At 35.2% G+C, this 17,440-nt stretch overlaps 1 protein-coding gene across 7 annotated transcripts in view; it reads right to left on the bottom strand.

The window, feature by feature from the left end:
• LOC148955427 (uncharacterized) overlaps positions 1–17,440 on the bottom strand; it is a 51,965-nt gene that overhangs the window by 16,792 nt on the left and 17,733 nt on the right. The window contains exons 1-3 of one of the 7 annotated variants that reach the window (XM_089108190.1): positions 13,187–13,259; positions 10,966–11,133; positions 10,006–10,103 (exon numbers count right to left, since the gene is read on the bottom strand). In XM_089108190.1, the coding sequence (XP_088964316.1) occupies positions 10,006–10,103; positions 10,966–11,038 (171 nt within the window). In that variant the 5' untranslated portion in view covers positions 11,039–11,133; positions 13,187–13,259. Of the gene's footprint in view, positions 1–10,005; positions 10,137–10,857; positions 11,134–13,186; positions 13,332–17,440 lie in introns of those variants that run through there. The other 6 variants (XM_089108189.1, XM_089108191.1, XM_089108193.1 and 3 more) reach the window with 6 other exon arrangements.

Below are 17,440 nucleotides of genomic sequence, written 5' to 3'. Positions count from 1 at the left end.
TAACAAATTGCCTGAGTTAACAAGCCCTTCGGGGTTACCTCAACTGCTAATCAGATTAACCGTTTTTCTTCACCTTCATACGATCCAATTCGCAAATGTTATCTAGCTCTGTTTTTCCCCCTATTATTCAATTAATATCGGTCATACAGTCCAATTCGCGAATCCCTTATCCCTTTTTGCAAATAGAGTTGGCTTCTACACAAAATGATATAAAATCATATGTCAACCAATTAATTCTGAGTTTAGCGAGGGGTTGGGCAAAAAGTGAGCGGGTGGGGGCAAAAAGTTGGGGGGAGGGAGCCCCCTATGAGTTTGGGGATAGGGGACTTTTGGGGGTTGAGGTCTCTCGTGGTTAGGATCGTTGATGCTTATGATCCTTGACGGTTCATACTCACATGCACCTTACTACTTGATTTACAAGGATTTCTAAGGGTTGTTCTTAATTTCATCATTAAAATTCTTTTCTTGCCATCTACATCTCTCTTAGTATCAACTTTTTAGTATACTATAACGCTAGACCCTATTTTAAATTCATAACACTGCTCAAACACCACTTGTGTATTATACAGAACACATCGGAGAGGTAAAGCTAGGTCAACTCACAATGTCATTCTATCATCGTTAATTTTTTTCATAGACTAATGTTGTTTCAAATTTATAACAAATTCCATTTGTTAACAAGCCCTTCGGGGTTACCTTAGATGCTAATCAGTTTAAACCTTTTTCTCCACCTTCATACGATCCAATTCTCAAATGTTATCTAGCTCTGTTTTTTTCCCCCTATTATTCAATTAATATCGGTCATGCAGTCCAATTCGCGAATCCCTTATCCCTTTTTGCAAATAGAGTTAGCTTTTACACAAAATGATATAAAACCATATGCCAATCAATTAATTGAGTTTAGCATCTGATTTTTTAATTAGCAACAAGACATTCCTAACAAACTAGTGTCGAATTAAGGCAATTGTCCAAAAAATAGGTGTTGCTTCAGAAACCACTTTTGAATACGTAACGTGACAATCAAAAGTTTTGGCTTAGAAACCTGTGTCTAAACCAGTCTGTAAAGCAATTTGACAATTTCTAGTTTTTGGTTAAAAAAAATAAAAAAAAACATGTTATGATGAAAGTGCCTCAAAAACCAGTCTGCTTGCGTTATACAATCTCAATTATACTTTCAAAACGTGTTTGATCACTTTATAGCTATATAATATAAAAGGATTGGTCGCTTTTTGCAATGTGCACGTCAAACTGCACTGTATATTCCTCAAGCGTAAGTTTCCATGTAAGTTTCATTTCAATAGGACTATCACTACTGACGTCACGGTACACACCCCCATTCCAAGCGCATTTTACACCACGTGACACACCCTCGCCTTTAAAGGGTCAGATAAGTGGAGCTACCAACCCCTCAAACCGTCACACCTACGCAATGCGGTTACCGGTTCTATTAAAGGGAACACAGTTCCCAAGACTCCGTGACAACCCCCTCTGAACTCCAATGACGTCTTACGACTTACCCCGTTTCAAACGGACAGATATATACTTTGCGACAGGAACTCATGGGGGAATCCCCGCTTATAGCTCACACCTTACATGATTATTATGCAACACTATCATGCGGTACTTTTTTCACCCGAAACCCCCAAAGCGTTTTTTTCGTTAGCTTAATGGCGGCACACGCTTTATGTAAGTTTACGTAATCATTGCACATCCATCACTGCCAGATAATACCATTTTGACATTTTTTGCCTAAAAGTCCCAAGACATTTTCTTTTTTCGATATTTCATTTTTCGCTCGAAACACCTTTCTTTTTTTAGCTCTTGACCCCGCCAGGACCCGAAAGGAAATTCCCTTCCAACGGTACAGCGCCCCAAGCAAGTCGTCCATGAAACCATTTCCAATATTTTGTATCTTGAACAATATTCTAAAAATTATCTATTAGAAGCAAGAAGATTCCCCATTTTTTGGCACTCGTTAGAATGGTGTGTTTACCACCAAATTTGGCACGCACTCGGAAAATATCTCTTTCCAGGGGACATTTGTTCTCAAGGTATTTTTAGCAATAAAGGGGAAATGCGTGTTTAAATTACGTAAACACCTATGTATGAGAGACGCATCCCAAACATTAAATTTTAAAAACAAATTTACAAGCAATAAAACATAAAAAAAGAGCTACAAAACACGTCAAAAGAAAAGATGAAAATACCATATTATAAAATACGCAAAACGAACGATCTATCGTAGAAAATCGGGGCTTCTAGTCCGCAACCCCGGAGGGTAGGGGAGGGAGAAGTGATATTAGACATGGGTTTGGAGGGATAAGGTTGATATTAGATGCATATTTAAGACATATTAAGAACTGCTAAGGAATATATTCATTTCATTGAGTACCTGTTAGATTTTCATCTCTTCATGGGAAAAATTCCTTAATGACTCAACACAAACTTTTAAGCTGTAGTTCACCCCAACATGACATTACATGACTCCCCCCCCCTCCACAAGACTTTTTTCAAGCATTCCCTAGTAAAAATTATGGTTTTAAATCCCGTGATTGAAGTTTTATGCAACCCAAGCCAATTATGATACCTCACATAATACTTTACATCGCCATGGCATTTCACCCATGTGAAAAAGCCCCCCCTCCCAACCCACCTCCTGACTAACCTGATATTAGTGACATATTTAAACAGTATCAAGAGATATAATTGAAGGACTTTTGACGAAGTGAACCATTTCATTGAGTATTGTTGGATTTAACTCCCCCTCTAGCAAAAAATTCATTTACCACCAACCGCTATGTCCTTAAGCTTTACGATATACTAGTCAATGACAACGCATACCACCTTGGTAAATTATGGATGATATTAAACACCCCCATGACATCGCTACAAATCCCCCAAGAAATCTTTTAGGCATTTCCTAATAAAAATTATGTCCTTAAATCCCGTGATTCAAGTTTTTTTGCAACCCAGCGCTATCATGATGCCCCACAAAACACTCCACGCCGCCATGGCATCACTCCCATCCACCGTATGGCACCAACCCCCCCTCCATGCATGAGCTTATATTAGTGGTATATTTAAACCAAATTAAGAAGTATTATTGAAAGACTTAAGCCGAAATGCACCGTTTCATTGAGTATTGTTAGATTTAACCCCCCTCTAGCAAAATATTCATTTAACACCTCCCACCTTATCTTTAAGCTTTAGAGTATACTCGTCCATGACAATGCACACCACCTTGGTAAATTATGGATGATATTAAGCACCCCCATGACATCGCTACATCTCCCCCTATTAAATCTTTCAGGCAATTCCTAATAAAAATTGTGTCTTTAAATCCCGTGATTCAAGTTTTTTGCAACCCGGCCCTATCATGATGCCCCACAAAATACTCGACACCAACATGGCATTACCCCCATCCATCACCGTATGGCATCTAACCCCCCCCCCCCGGATGACCTAATATTAGTGGTATAATTAAACCATATTAAGAGGTATTATTGAAAGACTTTTAAGGAAATACCCTTTTTGTCATTGAGATAAATTTATGAATATCGATAAATATCCTAACAATAGGTTCAACCCTCCTTGTAGCATTCATTTTCAGAGGGTCCCTTGATAATAGATGTAGTTTTTTAGGCATTATTGTGGCTTATCAAATTATAAGGAATAACATGCCTAATTTAAGGAAATACGAGGGGGAGGAGTTCAGGGAAGGGGAGCGTCTGTGAGGGGAAGGGAGCCTGTTTTTCAGTCACCAGCTCAACACTGTTTTTTTATCGTTACGCAAAGCGGTAATTTTTAAGCGTACATTTAATTTTATCCTGCCTCCGTCCACTAAGGTACCGGCCCTGCTCGCTGGTCGCCTCCGAGGAAGTGTCTAATCCCCCCCCTCGAGCGATTTGTCCCATCCAGGCTGGGACAGCCCAACGCATCCCCGGGGCACATTTTTTCACTAAAAACGTCAAAACATGCAAAAGCAGGAGGGGAAATTCTATTTCTAGAAATTCTGGTTCCCACCTATCCTGCATACTGCGGGGAAGTTTGGTCAGTGTCTACTCATTTCAGGGACGGACCCCAGATGTCGACTAGGCGATAAAAGAGGTTAAAAAACGGTCTTGCTCGAGATAAATTAAAAGTAATAATAATTAAGGGAAATTATCATAGAATTTCTACGGCAACCCTTTAACGTCACATCACCCCTGTTTCTAAAGTTAAGCTGGCAAGATTCACACCCCTGGCAACCCAACCAAGATTCCAGGCGTTCTAATATACGCAATACTCAATGAAATGCTGCATTTCGTTAAAAGTCTTTAAATAATACCTTTTAATATGGTTTAAATGTATCACTAGCATTGGGTCACCCACGGGGGGGGAGGGGTTTGGTGTCATTCGATGATGGATGGGGGTGATGCCATGTCAGAGTGGAGTGTTTTGTGGGGCATCCTGAAGGGTCGGGTTGCAAAAAACTTGAGTCGCGGGATTCAAAGAGATAAATTTTATTAGGAAATACCTGACAGATTTCTTGGGGGGCGATGTAGCAATGCCATGGGGGGGGGGGTTAATATCATCCATAATTTACCAAGTGTGTTTGCAATTTTCATTGACTAGCATACTCTAGAGATAAGAGCTTAAGGATATGGTTATAGGTATTAAATGGATATTTTACTAGAGGGGGAGTTAAATCTAAAAATTCTCAATAAAATGATGCATTTCGTTAAATGTCCTTCAATTACACCTCTTAATATGGTTCAAATGTATCACTAATATCAGGTCATCCAGGAGATGGGAGGGGAGGGGGGGCTTTTTCACATGGGTGAAATGCCATGGCAGTGTAGAGTATTTTGTGAGGTATCATGATTGGGTTGGGTTGCAAAAAACTTGTATCACGGGATTTAAAACTATAATTTTTAATAGGAAATGCTTGAAAAAAGTATTGTGGGGGGGGGGGGAGCAAGTCATGTAATGTCATTGTGGGGTGAACTACAGCTTAAAAGTTAGTTTGGAGACATTAAGGAATTTTTCCCATGGAAGAGATGAAAATCTAACAGGTACTCAATGAAATGAATATATTCCTTAGCAATTCTTAATGTTTCTTAAATTTGCATCTAATATAAACCTTATTCCTCCAAACGCATTTCTAATATCACTCCTGCCTCCCCTACCCTCCGGGGCTGCAGACTAGAAGCCCCGGTTTTCTATAATAGATGGTTCTTTTTGCGTATTTCATAATATGACATTTTCATCTTTTATTTTTGACGTGTTTTTTAGCTGTTGTTTGTTATGTTTTATTGCTTGTCAATTTGTTTTTAAGATTTACTGTTTGGGATGCGTCTCTCATATTTAGGTGTTTACGTAATTTAAACAGACATTTCCCCTTTATTGCTAAAAATACCTTGAGAACAAATGTCCCCTGGAAAGAGATATTTTCCGAGTGCGTGCCAAATTTGGTGGTAAACACACCGTTCTAACGAGTGCCAAAAAATGGGGAATCTTCTTGCTTCTAATAGATAATTTTTAGAATACGGTTCAAGATACAAAATATTGGAAATGGTTTCATGGACGACTTGCTTGGGGCGCTGTACTATTTGAAGGGAATGACCTTTCGAGTCCTGGCGGGGTCAAGAACTATAGAAAAAAAAATAAAGGTGTTTCGAGTGAAAATGAAACGTGAAAAAAGAAAATATCTTGGGACTTTTGGGCGAAAAATATCAAAACGGCATTATCTGGCAGTGATGGATGCGCAATCACTACGTAAACTTACATAAAGTGTGTGCCGCCATTAAAGCTAATGAAAAAAAAAACGCTTTGGGGGTTTCGGGTGAAAAAAGTACCGCATGACGGTGTTGCATAATAATCATGTAAGGTGTGAGCTATAAGCGGGGATTCCCCCATGGATTCCTGTCGCAAAGTATATATCTGTCCGTTTGAAACGGGGTAAGTCGTAAGCCGTTATTGGAGTCCAGAGGGGGTTGTCACGGAGTCTTGGGAACTGTGTTCCCTTTAATAGAACCGGTAACCGCATGATGTAGGTGTGACGGTTTGAGGGGTTGGTAGCTCCACTTATCTGACCCTTTAAAGGCGAGGGTGTGTCACGTGGTGTAAAATATTCTTGGAATGGGGGTGTGTACCGTGACGTCAGAAATTCACCTGATCTAACCCAACCATTGAATTCTTGCCAAGGACATTGAACTCTTGCCAAAAATGGGAATCTTGCCAGCTAGAAACAGGTGCGAGGACTTGTCATAAAAAAAGCAAAGGGATGTGTGTCACATGACCTAACCTAACCATTGAACTCTTGCCAAGGGCTGTCATAGAAAAACAAATGGGGTGTGTCATAGAAAAAACGCCTGACCTTAACCATTGAACTCTTACCAAGGGCTGGAATGTCGCCTAGAAACACCTGACCGTATTGTACAGGTGCAAGGATGTGATGTCAGAGGGCTCCGTTTAAAATCCAATGGGAAAGGGGAGGCCATGTCCTTGAAATCCCATAGAAAAAGTGAGGGCATGTCCTTGAATCAATGGAGGGGGTATTACTAATATGGCGTTAGATAATGGATATAAAGTAGCAACTGTATTTTCAGATATTGTAAAGGCTTTTGATACCGTCAGTCATGATATTCTGTTAATGAAGTGTGAAATTTATAGAATTAGGGGTCCAGCTCTTTCGTTTTTATGTTCTTTTTTTTCTTGTAGAGAACAATATGTTCAAATTGGCAATATGGGTTCTGATGAAAATTGTATTGAGTCTGGAGTTCCACAGGGTTTGGTACTTGGACCCTTAATATTTTTAATTTTTGTGAATGATCTTCCACATTCTGTAAGTAAACTGGAAACAAGAATGAGTGAGATCGTCAAAAATGATAGCGCGGCTGCAATGCCTATGTTTGCTGATGGTACTTCTTTAGTGGTGATCGCGAAGTCAGAGAGATTGCTCCTAGAGAGTGTAAGAGAATCGCTAAATGAGGTTTCAAGATGGCTGAGAGTTAATCAGCTAAAGGTGAACCCCACTAAGAGTAATTCTCTCATATTTTCGAGGCCATCGAATTATTATCCATGGATACAGCATATAGCATATGAAGATGGTATGATTGCTCGTCAAAAGGCAGTAAACTATCTTGGCATTATTATAAATGAGACTCTCAGTTTCGATCCCATACTGAAACTTTATCCCGGATTCTATCACGTTTCCAACTAGTATACTTTCCAACTAGTCCCACTTATGTTTCCAACTAGTATACTTAGGCTTCTCTATTTTTCGTTAATCCATCCCTATATTTTGTATTGTTCTTCTATATACATGGGTACATTTTCTTCAATTGTTAATTCTGTGCGAATTATTAAAAACAAGTCTATTAGAGTATTATCAGGAAAATCAGAAAGAGAATTAGTTCGAGAAGTCTATAGGGATCTTAGGATATTGCCAGCGGCAGGTCTTCATCATTTTTATATATTAGTGTTTATGTATAGGTACAATATGAAGCAGCTGCCAGAGTGTTTTAACGGTTTGTTTTACAGCCGATGGAATATGCATAACCAAAATACTAGGGGTAAAAATGATTATTATTCTCCACTTATAGTGTCTTCAAGGTCCACATTTTCTCTTATTATAAAGGGTATAAATTTACGGAATAATTTGGATAATGATATGGAGAAGATTAGATTTAGCAATTTTAAAGGAAAATTGAAAGAAAAATTATTAAGTAGGAATGAATTCTAGTTTTGTTTGTTTTGGAGGTGAATTGATTTGATTTAATTTAAATTAAGTTTTAATTGCTTGTTGGTTTGTGAGTGCGACCCCACAGTACGAATATGGTATGTAGTTGCTGTCCCTGTAGTATTATTGTTATTCTCTCTTTATTTTTTTTTCTTTCTTTTCTCCTTTTTTTCTTTCTTTCTTATTATAGTGAATTTAAATGACGTTATATGTGTGTATTTTTTTTACCTGTTTCACCCCCCGTCAACCGTTTGGTTTTGGGTGAACAATATTGATTTTTGGATTTAAATTTTTCTTAAAGTTAATTAAATATATCACTATCACTAATTAAATATATCACTTTCACTCTGAAACCTGAGATTTTACGACAAGCCAGTAGCTTTGACTTTCACCACAAGGGCAAGATGCTAAGTATTATTATTATTCTTTCTTTATTTTTTTTTTATTGCTTTTCTTTTCTCTTTTTTTTCTTACTTATTACAGTTTCAGATGTGACCATTCACTTAGCCAAAATTATGATATTACTGAGAATTTTGGTTTGCATACCGAATTTTTTGCACGGAAAAGTATTCTTCAGCTAGACAACAATCCAACGCAAATTCAAATATACAATGTGGCAAATGGATAAAGCTGAATTTCAGCTACTTTTTAGTAGCAAAATGTTCGTCTTATGCTGAAACATTAAAATTACGGAACTGCAGTAAAGGGGAATACCAAAACTTGCAGTGGGAGCATAAACCTTAAGCCCGAAAAATCTGAAAGTGGAAGAACAATTAAAAAGAAAATAAGAGACAACATCAAAGTAAGACAAGAACGATATAAAGGGAAACATTATATAGATACTAAAAACATAATACAAAAAATATGCCACAATGTTAACAAGAAAACAATTAAATACAGCAATCTAAAGAATTATAAAACCAACATAAAACGAAAAGTTATACTAAGTAAATTAATTCACAAAAAAAGGAGAATTGGAGTGAAGGTGATTGAAACTTGATCAAGTGTAATTTAAGAAGCGGCATATAATCAAAGCAAGAAATGACATTAAATGAAGCTAAAAAAAGAGACAGAGAAAACCTATTAATTTCAGGAAAGACTTACTGAGGAGCTCTATGATAAAGGGGATATAGAATTCCTTCAAAACATCTCAGTAGAGAATGAATGAGCAAGTAAGTTGGGGTAGGTAAGGAGGTAAACGGGAAAGCTGTTTTCTAGTGGGATTGTGAAACTTTGAAAAAATATCTTCAGTGTGGATTTTGGAAATTGCAGACTAAGCAAAGTGCAAGCAAATACGTTTCTTTGGGGTAAATCACATAAGTGGGAAAAGTAACCTTTCAAACTCGATTTATTGATACTTTTTAGTTTCATAAGGCTCCTGCATCTTTATACAAGCATTGACGTCTTCTGCAGTTAAGAACAAGGAATTCTGTTTTATTAACTCCCTTGACAAAACCTCGTTGAGTTCTGTATTTGAATAAATTTTAGAAAATTCATATCAAAGAATGTAGACGGAAATTAGAGTCTTACCAAAGAATATTTTGCATGAAACAAAAAGTTTTTTTGTGAGTTATCGTCAAAGTTTCTCTGATATAATATTCTCGTTAATGATTTTATGAAATTTATTTTCAGATATTAGGAAACCCATTTTATCATAGAAAAAAATGGGTTGATTCGTAAATAATAAAAATAAAAAAACCGAAGCAAAAGGGAAGCAAAGACTAATACAATTCAAGACTTTTTAATTGCACTTAAGAATATTTTCCACTCTTAGTGAAATAATTAAAAAAAGGTTTACCCCAACTAGATGATAGGCGCATTAAAACCAATGCTTCTTAACGGATCAAATCAGAAAATAAAGAATATAATAAAATAAAATAAATTAATCCACCAGAAGATGATTGGTGTCAAAACCAGCAATGCACCTTTTTTAAGATTCTATCTGCTTTTTGGCTTACGAGCTTCATCAGATTTGCCTCTCAACAGTTCATATCAGAAAATATAGTAAAGAAAAGGGCAAATCAATTTATTCGTCAACAATCCCTGATTATAACTGTCAATATAACTTCTGACGAATATTGTAGATTCGTGAAAAAGAAAAAAAAAATACTGGTTAGAAAAGACATCTATTTCTCACCACTTTTTATGAAAAAGAGATTAAATTTTACCCAAACAATCTCCCTAGTGAGACTGCTGACTTCAGAGGAAATGCAAATTAATTTCTTAGTCACGAAGGACATGAATTCTGGAAACTTGTAGAAAATGCAAATTAAAGAACTTACCTGTTGATGGGTTGTATTGCTTAAAATATTTTTAAATCCATTGAGGTTCTCTTCTTTCACAGCTTTAAGTAGTTTGTGTTCCATGTTGAAAATTGAATCTGTAGAAAACTATATTTTAACCATCAGCGTATCTGAAATGTCATTGAATTAAAAGCTCGAAACAAACGGAATTTTCCTTTAATTTAAATCGTAGACTAATACCCTAATTTTTAAAAGTCATAAAATAAGAAAAATACGCAAAGAAAGAAATGATCAGGGCTTTGCTTTTATTCGAGGATATTAGTTGAGCGTTTACAATCTATAAAGACTACCATCATAACGATTGTCAAAATAGCCAAAGGTCCTTGACCAGATATATTAGAAAGATCTTCAAGTATTCAGCCTTTTTAGTCTTAAATTCAAAATGCTATTAAAACCTACATTGTTCCAAACAAGATTCAAAACATATTTTCACAACTTTCAAAACTTACTTCATACAGGCTTCAAAACATCTTTCCAGACGGACTAGGTTGTTTCTCTTTGTCCTTGCAAACAGCTATGTATGTATTTGAAACATGTATTTGAATCGTACCAATTGATGTATTTAAAGTTCATGGAACGACTGGTTTAACCAGTACATGTTAAAATCAGAAAAATGGCAGTAGATCAAAAGAGGTATTAAGATGTAATTTCTAGCCTTTTAAAACATATGTCAAAGGAGTTTCATTTTTTTATAACTATACAGACAAGCTTGTTTTTATAAACATCCATCCTCTTTTTATATGTATTTATTAATATAAATTTAATATTCTTATATCTGTTTGTTCCATTTGATAAATGTATGTTCAAGTATATGAAATGACACAAGCCTACCGTAGAACAATAGTTAAAATGAAATTTGTTCACATCCGAAACATATATTCAAGTCCATATTTAAGTAGAAAGAAGAAATTAACACTAGAGAATAATGCTGGGAATTACTTTTCATTTCGAGTGTTATTGATCGTCCTGTGGCCAGGCGAGTATCGGTCCAATTGACAGAGGCGCTGGTCATTACATCCCTTGGGAACTCGCAGTTCTTTCCTTATCTTGAACTTACACGAAAACAAGTCCTGTCTCCCAAAAATAACTAATTTTGGCTGTTTAATTCTGTAAAATGATGCAAGTTCTTAGTAAGGTCAGAATACTGGATTTATTGTGTTTTTATCCGCACTCAATTATTTTATGAGGTTTTGTGTTTTTCCACGATATTGAGCAAATACATAAAGCTTCATTATTTTGAAATAGCCAAACACCCTTAGGTATTCCCTTGATCGTATAAACCTTTTATTGTATTAATCCAAAAAATATTTTTTTTTCTGGTGAAAGCAAACAGCAAAGTTCAAAATTACCAAACATGCAAACTTGCAAACATGCGAAGATCAAACGTAACATAATTGCTGTTTCAGATCCTGTGCAGTATAATCCTTGAAGCTGGCACAAAGAAGCCAACTGATTTTATTTTCCTACGTTTTTGGAATTATGCTTAACTAGGGCTTCACTAAAAACACAAAACCCACACGCAAAATACAAGAATGCTATATTTTCATACAGTAAGAAATATCAGTAAAATGACCTTTGTAAATATCTAGCTTTGCATGATACTACCTACAAAGCGAAATATCATCAGTAGACTCATCTGCATTAGTTTTAAAGGCACATTATTAAATCAATAGACTTTCGAAGCGATAATTTATGTTCGCTTGGAGTTTCAACTTCGCTCTTTACTTCCAAGGGAAAATCTTTGTTTTATTAATTAATCTTTGAGCGCTTTAGTTAACAAAAAGCATATGAGAAATTTGAATAATTGACATGAATAGCACTATTTGTAATATACTATGTAATAAATAAATTATAGAAGAGGAATAAATTATAGGTTTTCTTCTGCCTTCCAATTATTAACTAACGATTATAGTTGTTAATTTTCTGTTATTTTGTAAAAACAAGACTTAGCTAAGAAAATAAATTGTAGAAGGGTGAGGGGGTTAAAAAGCGAAATGATAGTATTAATTATCGAAGCCATACAATTTTCGGCCTTGACACTTCAGAGCTTAGGCTACATCCATTGCAGTTAAGGTCTTTCTCTTTGCATGTTCTGTGTTGTTAGTGACAGTGTTACACATGGTGTCAGTAATGTGCTAATTGAGCGAGAAAAACGAATAATAATAAAAATAAAAGGGCGAGAATAAATAAATAAGCAAATCCAAATAACCCACTAGGCTAGCGTGCCCTTGGAAATATTTGTAATAAACCAACAAAACATGGATATCACTATTTTTTATATAGAATTTGATTAGTAAAATGGTAAATCACTATTTGTAAAAAAGAATAAACATAAATTGAGGATTCAAAACCCCTGTATCCGTTCTGCTTTGAAATTCGGGGTTAATAACCCATCTTTTCTGATAGCCCGGAAACAAAAGCGTTGGCTAGCAAAACTGTCTTCTGAAGCTGGAACCGAACATTTTCAGTACGATCATTTTAAAATGCACAAGGTGACTCTATTTGATGCCCTCGAAAACGCTTTCCGAAAAGCACTAGTTGTAGTTCAACGTGAAAAATAGGGACTGCGAGGGTCACAGTCTCCCTTAGTTGTAGGATAATTCCGTTCACTTCCAGCATTAATGTCAATCTTAACTTTTATTTCAAAAGTAGACTATCATTTTATTCCAGTTTTAAAATCGCAGATAGCTGGTATATTTGTAGCAACGCATGCAATAAAATTACAATACACAAAAGTTATCTTTATGGTACATTTATTCTTTTTTTAGAAAATTATTTTAAAAAATCGTTTTATTTAACTACCACAAGAAATTTTCAAGAGTCGGCATTCTCGAAAGGAGAATTTGGGAAGGTCGAATCGAAAGAGCTCCTTCATGAGGCTTAATTTTGGGTTTGGGTAAATTATTGAATCTTTCATTTACAATTTCTGAATAGACCCAGCTGTTTTGAATTGACATTTATCAAATAGTGTTGGACAAAATAAATTTATTGGTATTTATCTTCAAGGTATATGATAATCCTTTCTTTTTAATTGGACTTTTAATTCTACATCTCATCGAGCGGACAAGCGTGCAAATATAGGGTATAGCCCGAAGACGTTTTGCAATAAGTATTAACAAAAAAACTTTTACAAAGTATAATTTGATTTTAAAATTCTTACCAGAATGATTGACCCCAGGCAAACTTGTGTTATTCCTTCTATAAAGAAAATTTGGACTTGACTGTTCCAAGCACAAGACGTTAGTAATTCCACACAAAAGCGCGTGCCCATAAGACATGACCCGACCAGTCACTGAGCATGAAACCGAAGCTACCGAAAAGGAAAACCATAAATCACTCATTATGGTTTTGAAATTATGCTTGATTTTGTACTTAATCATACATATCACAATTACATTCTCATGCACAATTCAATTTTATTGAGCCTGCATATAGTGCCGTCCTATTTTCTTTAATCTATTGTCGGTATAGGTAGCTGACTATCATCGAGACATTGTGATAAATTCAAAAGTTTAATATAAAGAGGGGTAGAGGGTTGTAAGGTTTCCTTGTACTTGTCTATTGTATAAAACACACTCGAGAAGTGAAGTTTGGTGAATGCTAATGAGATACACAAAATATGATGAAAATGTAATGCTTGAGTTACAAAATTATGAAAACTATCACAATGACATATGGAAGTGAGGCCGCCCAGAGTGTGTAACCTAAAATAGCCTAACGTAACCTAACCAAAATACCAACTAAATGTTTAATTAAAGAAAATCTAAAATTTGGTTTCCCAAAAAGGATTGTCTGGTATTAATCTAAAAAAACAAAGTTTTTCCGAGGGAAGTAAAGGGCGAAGTTGAAACTTAAAACGAACAAAAATTATTACTTCACAGCCTATCTAATATATATCAATAAAACTAGTGCAAATAAATCAACTGGTGATATTTCCCTATGTTTTTAGGATTACAGAAAACTAGCGCTTTACTGAAAAAAAGCCAAGTATAAAAAACAAGAATATTGATTTAGTAGAAATACGTAGCCTAACAACAACAAACTAATCTATAACACTTTTCATAGTCAGGAGCTGGGATATCAGGAACTTGAAGTATACAATTAAAATTATTTTAAAAACTTAGGCATAAAAATAATAAGTTACAGTCATTAAACATCATAAAAAATAATGGATTGGTTTCTCGGGTAACATCTTGGCAGGGTTGCCACCACAACCAAATAAAAATCACCACTTTTTCACCAAGAAAATCACCAGATTTTCACCAAGAAAATCACCAGTATTTCACAAAAATCACCAGAAATCGGTGGTCAATAATGATAAGCTTTACACCAAAAAGACGCGTTGGGCACCTTGAGCTAAGACATCATGTTTTTCAAAAGCCGTCAAAGGCTCAAGAAGGAAGAGAATTTATACCTAAGACCGGAATTCCAGGCGAAGACTGGAATTGTTATCTAAAATCCTGTTACTGGACATGAAGAGCCTTTTAGTTTATTTAACTACTATTATACTTTTCTTCGTCTTTACTTCGCAAAATCTTTTCTTTTTTTCTAGGTTTCCATTGAAAAGAAAAACCCCAATAATCCTTTTTTGTCCTCAAATCGAATTTCATTTGCTTATGAGCGTTTTTAATCCTCCTCCCATAGTTGGTATCCTTAATGGTAAACTATAGGTCCTAAAAAGACTACTGAAATGATATCAATTTCCTGTATATACATTTTACTTCTGAAATATTGTCGTGGCTCAAGTCTAAGCTGAAATATCAGACAAACGGTGATAAATCTTATCTCCCTTGTTTCTTAGACGAAAGCTCCTTGAGACAGAGCCGCCTTGTTTCTTGAGACTGTTAAGTCCCTCGAAAAAGACCTAGCCTAAGCTGCAGAATCAATGTTCATGTGGGACTATGCTTTCTTTACCTCATAATTTTGTTTTTTGTTTCTGAGCCTCAATCCGTTTTTATCACACATGGGACACACAAGTATGTATTTATAAATTAAAATTCGTAACTATAGGAAGCCGATTGCCAAGCTAAAAGGATACACAGAAGCCCAAAATAACGCCACTCTTTAGAAATAACGAATAAAAACAAGACATAAAATATGAAAGTCATTGATTTTTTCATCTCAGTAAGACAGCGAAACCAATCATGCATGGAGTGTCAACCAATTTTGTAAAAAATTGCCAAATTAAATGAAAATCACCAGAAATCACCCGATAAAAAAAGAAAATCACCAGAAATCACCAGATTCAAGAAAATCAACAGAAAAATCACAGGGAGGATGAAAAATCACCAGATCTGGTGATAAATCACCAGCGGTGGCAACCCTGCTTCTTGGTCTCACCTAGTATTACTCGAAATGAATAACATATCTACCATAATATGGACTTTGGAGATCCAGTTATTTCTCGCTACAAAACGGTGAATTTCAAGTTTTGATCACGGTTGCCAGGTTTTCGGCAGAACGTATAGCCAAAACCGGCATAATCAATAGCCCAAAAATAGCCAGAACTAGCCCAAAAATAGCGAAGGCCATTATAATCCTATTGTACCCTATAATAGCGCTGTTATCGGTAAAACGAGGAAGAAATACAATTGGTATATCAGATAACCTACACATAAGTGCAGGACAAAAGCAAAATAGAGCTCTGTGAAAGGACAAAAATACCAACCCCTTCCACGTATGCCGTCGTTATACTGATTAGTGCTTCACTGAAAGCAAATATTATATAAAAACAAAAAGGCAAATCGTTATCCCCAAAGGCATGGCTATTGGACCATTCGACTATGCTAAACAAAATGGCTATTTCAAAGTTTGATTGTACAATCTTGGGAAAAAGAAGGATGGTTGCCCTCCATTCTTTTTTGTCGCTAATAAGAACAATGGAACTTTCAATTCCCGTTCGAATGAGCCCTCCCCCGATCTTCTAAGACCTTTGGTTCGATCAGGTTACCCTTGGGGAAAAAAAAATAAAGAAACAAACACGCACCTATGCGTTTGAAAATACACCTGCATTTTTGAGAAAAAATACATACATAAATAATTATTGCTCGTTTAAAGAGATGGTATATATATATATATATATATATGGTATATATATTTGTATATATGTATATATATATATATATATATATATATATATATATATATATATATATATATATATATATATATATATATATATATATATATATATATATATATATATATATATTATATATATATATATATATATATATATATATATATATATATATATATATATATATATATATATATATATATATATATATATATATATATATATATATATATATATATATATATATATATATATATATATATATATATATATATATATATATATATATATATATATATATATATATATAACCGGGTTAGCTTCCCTGGACGCCGTAGCTGAGGGGAGGGGGCACATATATATATATATATATATATATATGTATATAACCGGGTTAGCTTCCCTGGACGCCGTAGCTGAGGGAGGGGGCGCCACGGCTAGGGTATTGTCCGCTGTAATAAAATTTTCAACGTTGATTTGGCTTTTTTTTTGCTTATATTTGAGTTTGGTTAGAAGTGCAGTAAATTATTTTTTCCCGGACACTACCAACCCTATGAACAACTCTGTGTACAGTTACAATTAAGCTAAATTACCTTATCCTAATTTCTTTCTGACTCCCAGATCCTTCTCCGGGATTGAATTCTTCAAACTAAAAACATTCACCCTGTTTGCTTGGCTAATTTTGTTGTGATTTCATCATGGTTACAGCGGCAGCTGCAATCTAGTAAAGAGCGAACACTAGCCCATAGTAATCAAAAGTTGAAAAACGTGTTTTAAAAAAAAAACTGTCCAGTGAAAAAAATTGGTATCTGACACTGAATCGGAAATGGTAATTATTGTTTCGGTTAATCTTAGAAGCAAAAGTTTATTGCGAAAAGAAATTTTTGGTGATTTAAAAAAAGAGCCTGAAACCCCTTGAAAATGGCGTCAAATCGAAATAAACAGTGCACCATTGGAATCAGCATGGTCTAAAACCTTTTATAGGATAATTACGCTCCCCCACCTTGAACACCAAGGAAAATGACTTTTTTGCAATAATAGGGAGACACTCATCTGTCTCCCTTTTGTTTGTCTTCTTTTTTTCTAGAGAGGCTAATGGGTGGCCAGGGCATCATGTAATAGCTCAGTCGAAAGGGAATTAAATTTGTAAGTGCCCTTTTTAAGTGACCAAAAAGATTGGAGGGCAAATAGCCCCCCCTCCCCACGGGACCCCTCCCCCGAATTAGTCATATAAAAAAATTGAGATGGTCATTTTGTTTAACATAGTTCAAAGGTCCAATGTAAATGGTTTAGATGATGATATGGCCCTCCATAGTCCCTGGGAAAGGGCTTTAT

This window comes from Artemia sp. Qi Xiang Cuo, chromosome 2 (assembly GCF_049724085.1).
Source record: "Artemia sp. Qi Xiang Cuo chromosome 2, ASM4972408v1, whole genome shotgun sequence".
NCBI classification, from domain to species: domain Eukaryota; kingdom Metazoa; phylum Arthropoda; class Branchiopoda; order Anostraca; family Artemiidae; genus Artemia; species Artemia sp. Qi Xiang Cuo.
The sequence above is the reverse complement of the archived record's forward strand: the minus strand, read 5'-3'. Positions and strand labels throughout refer to the sequence as shown.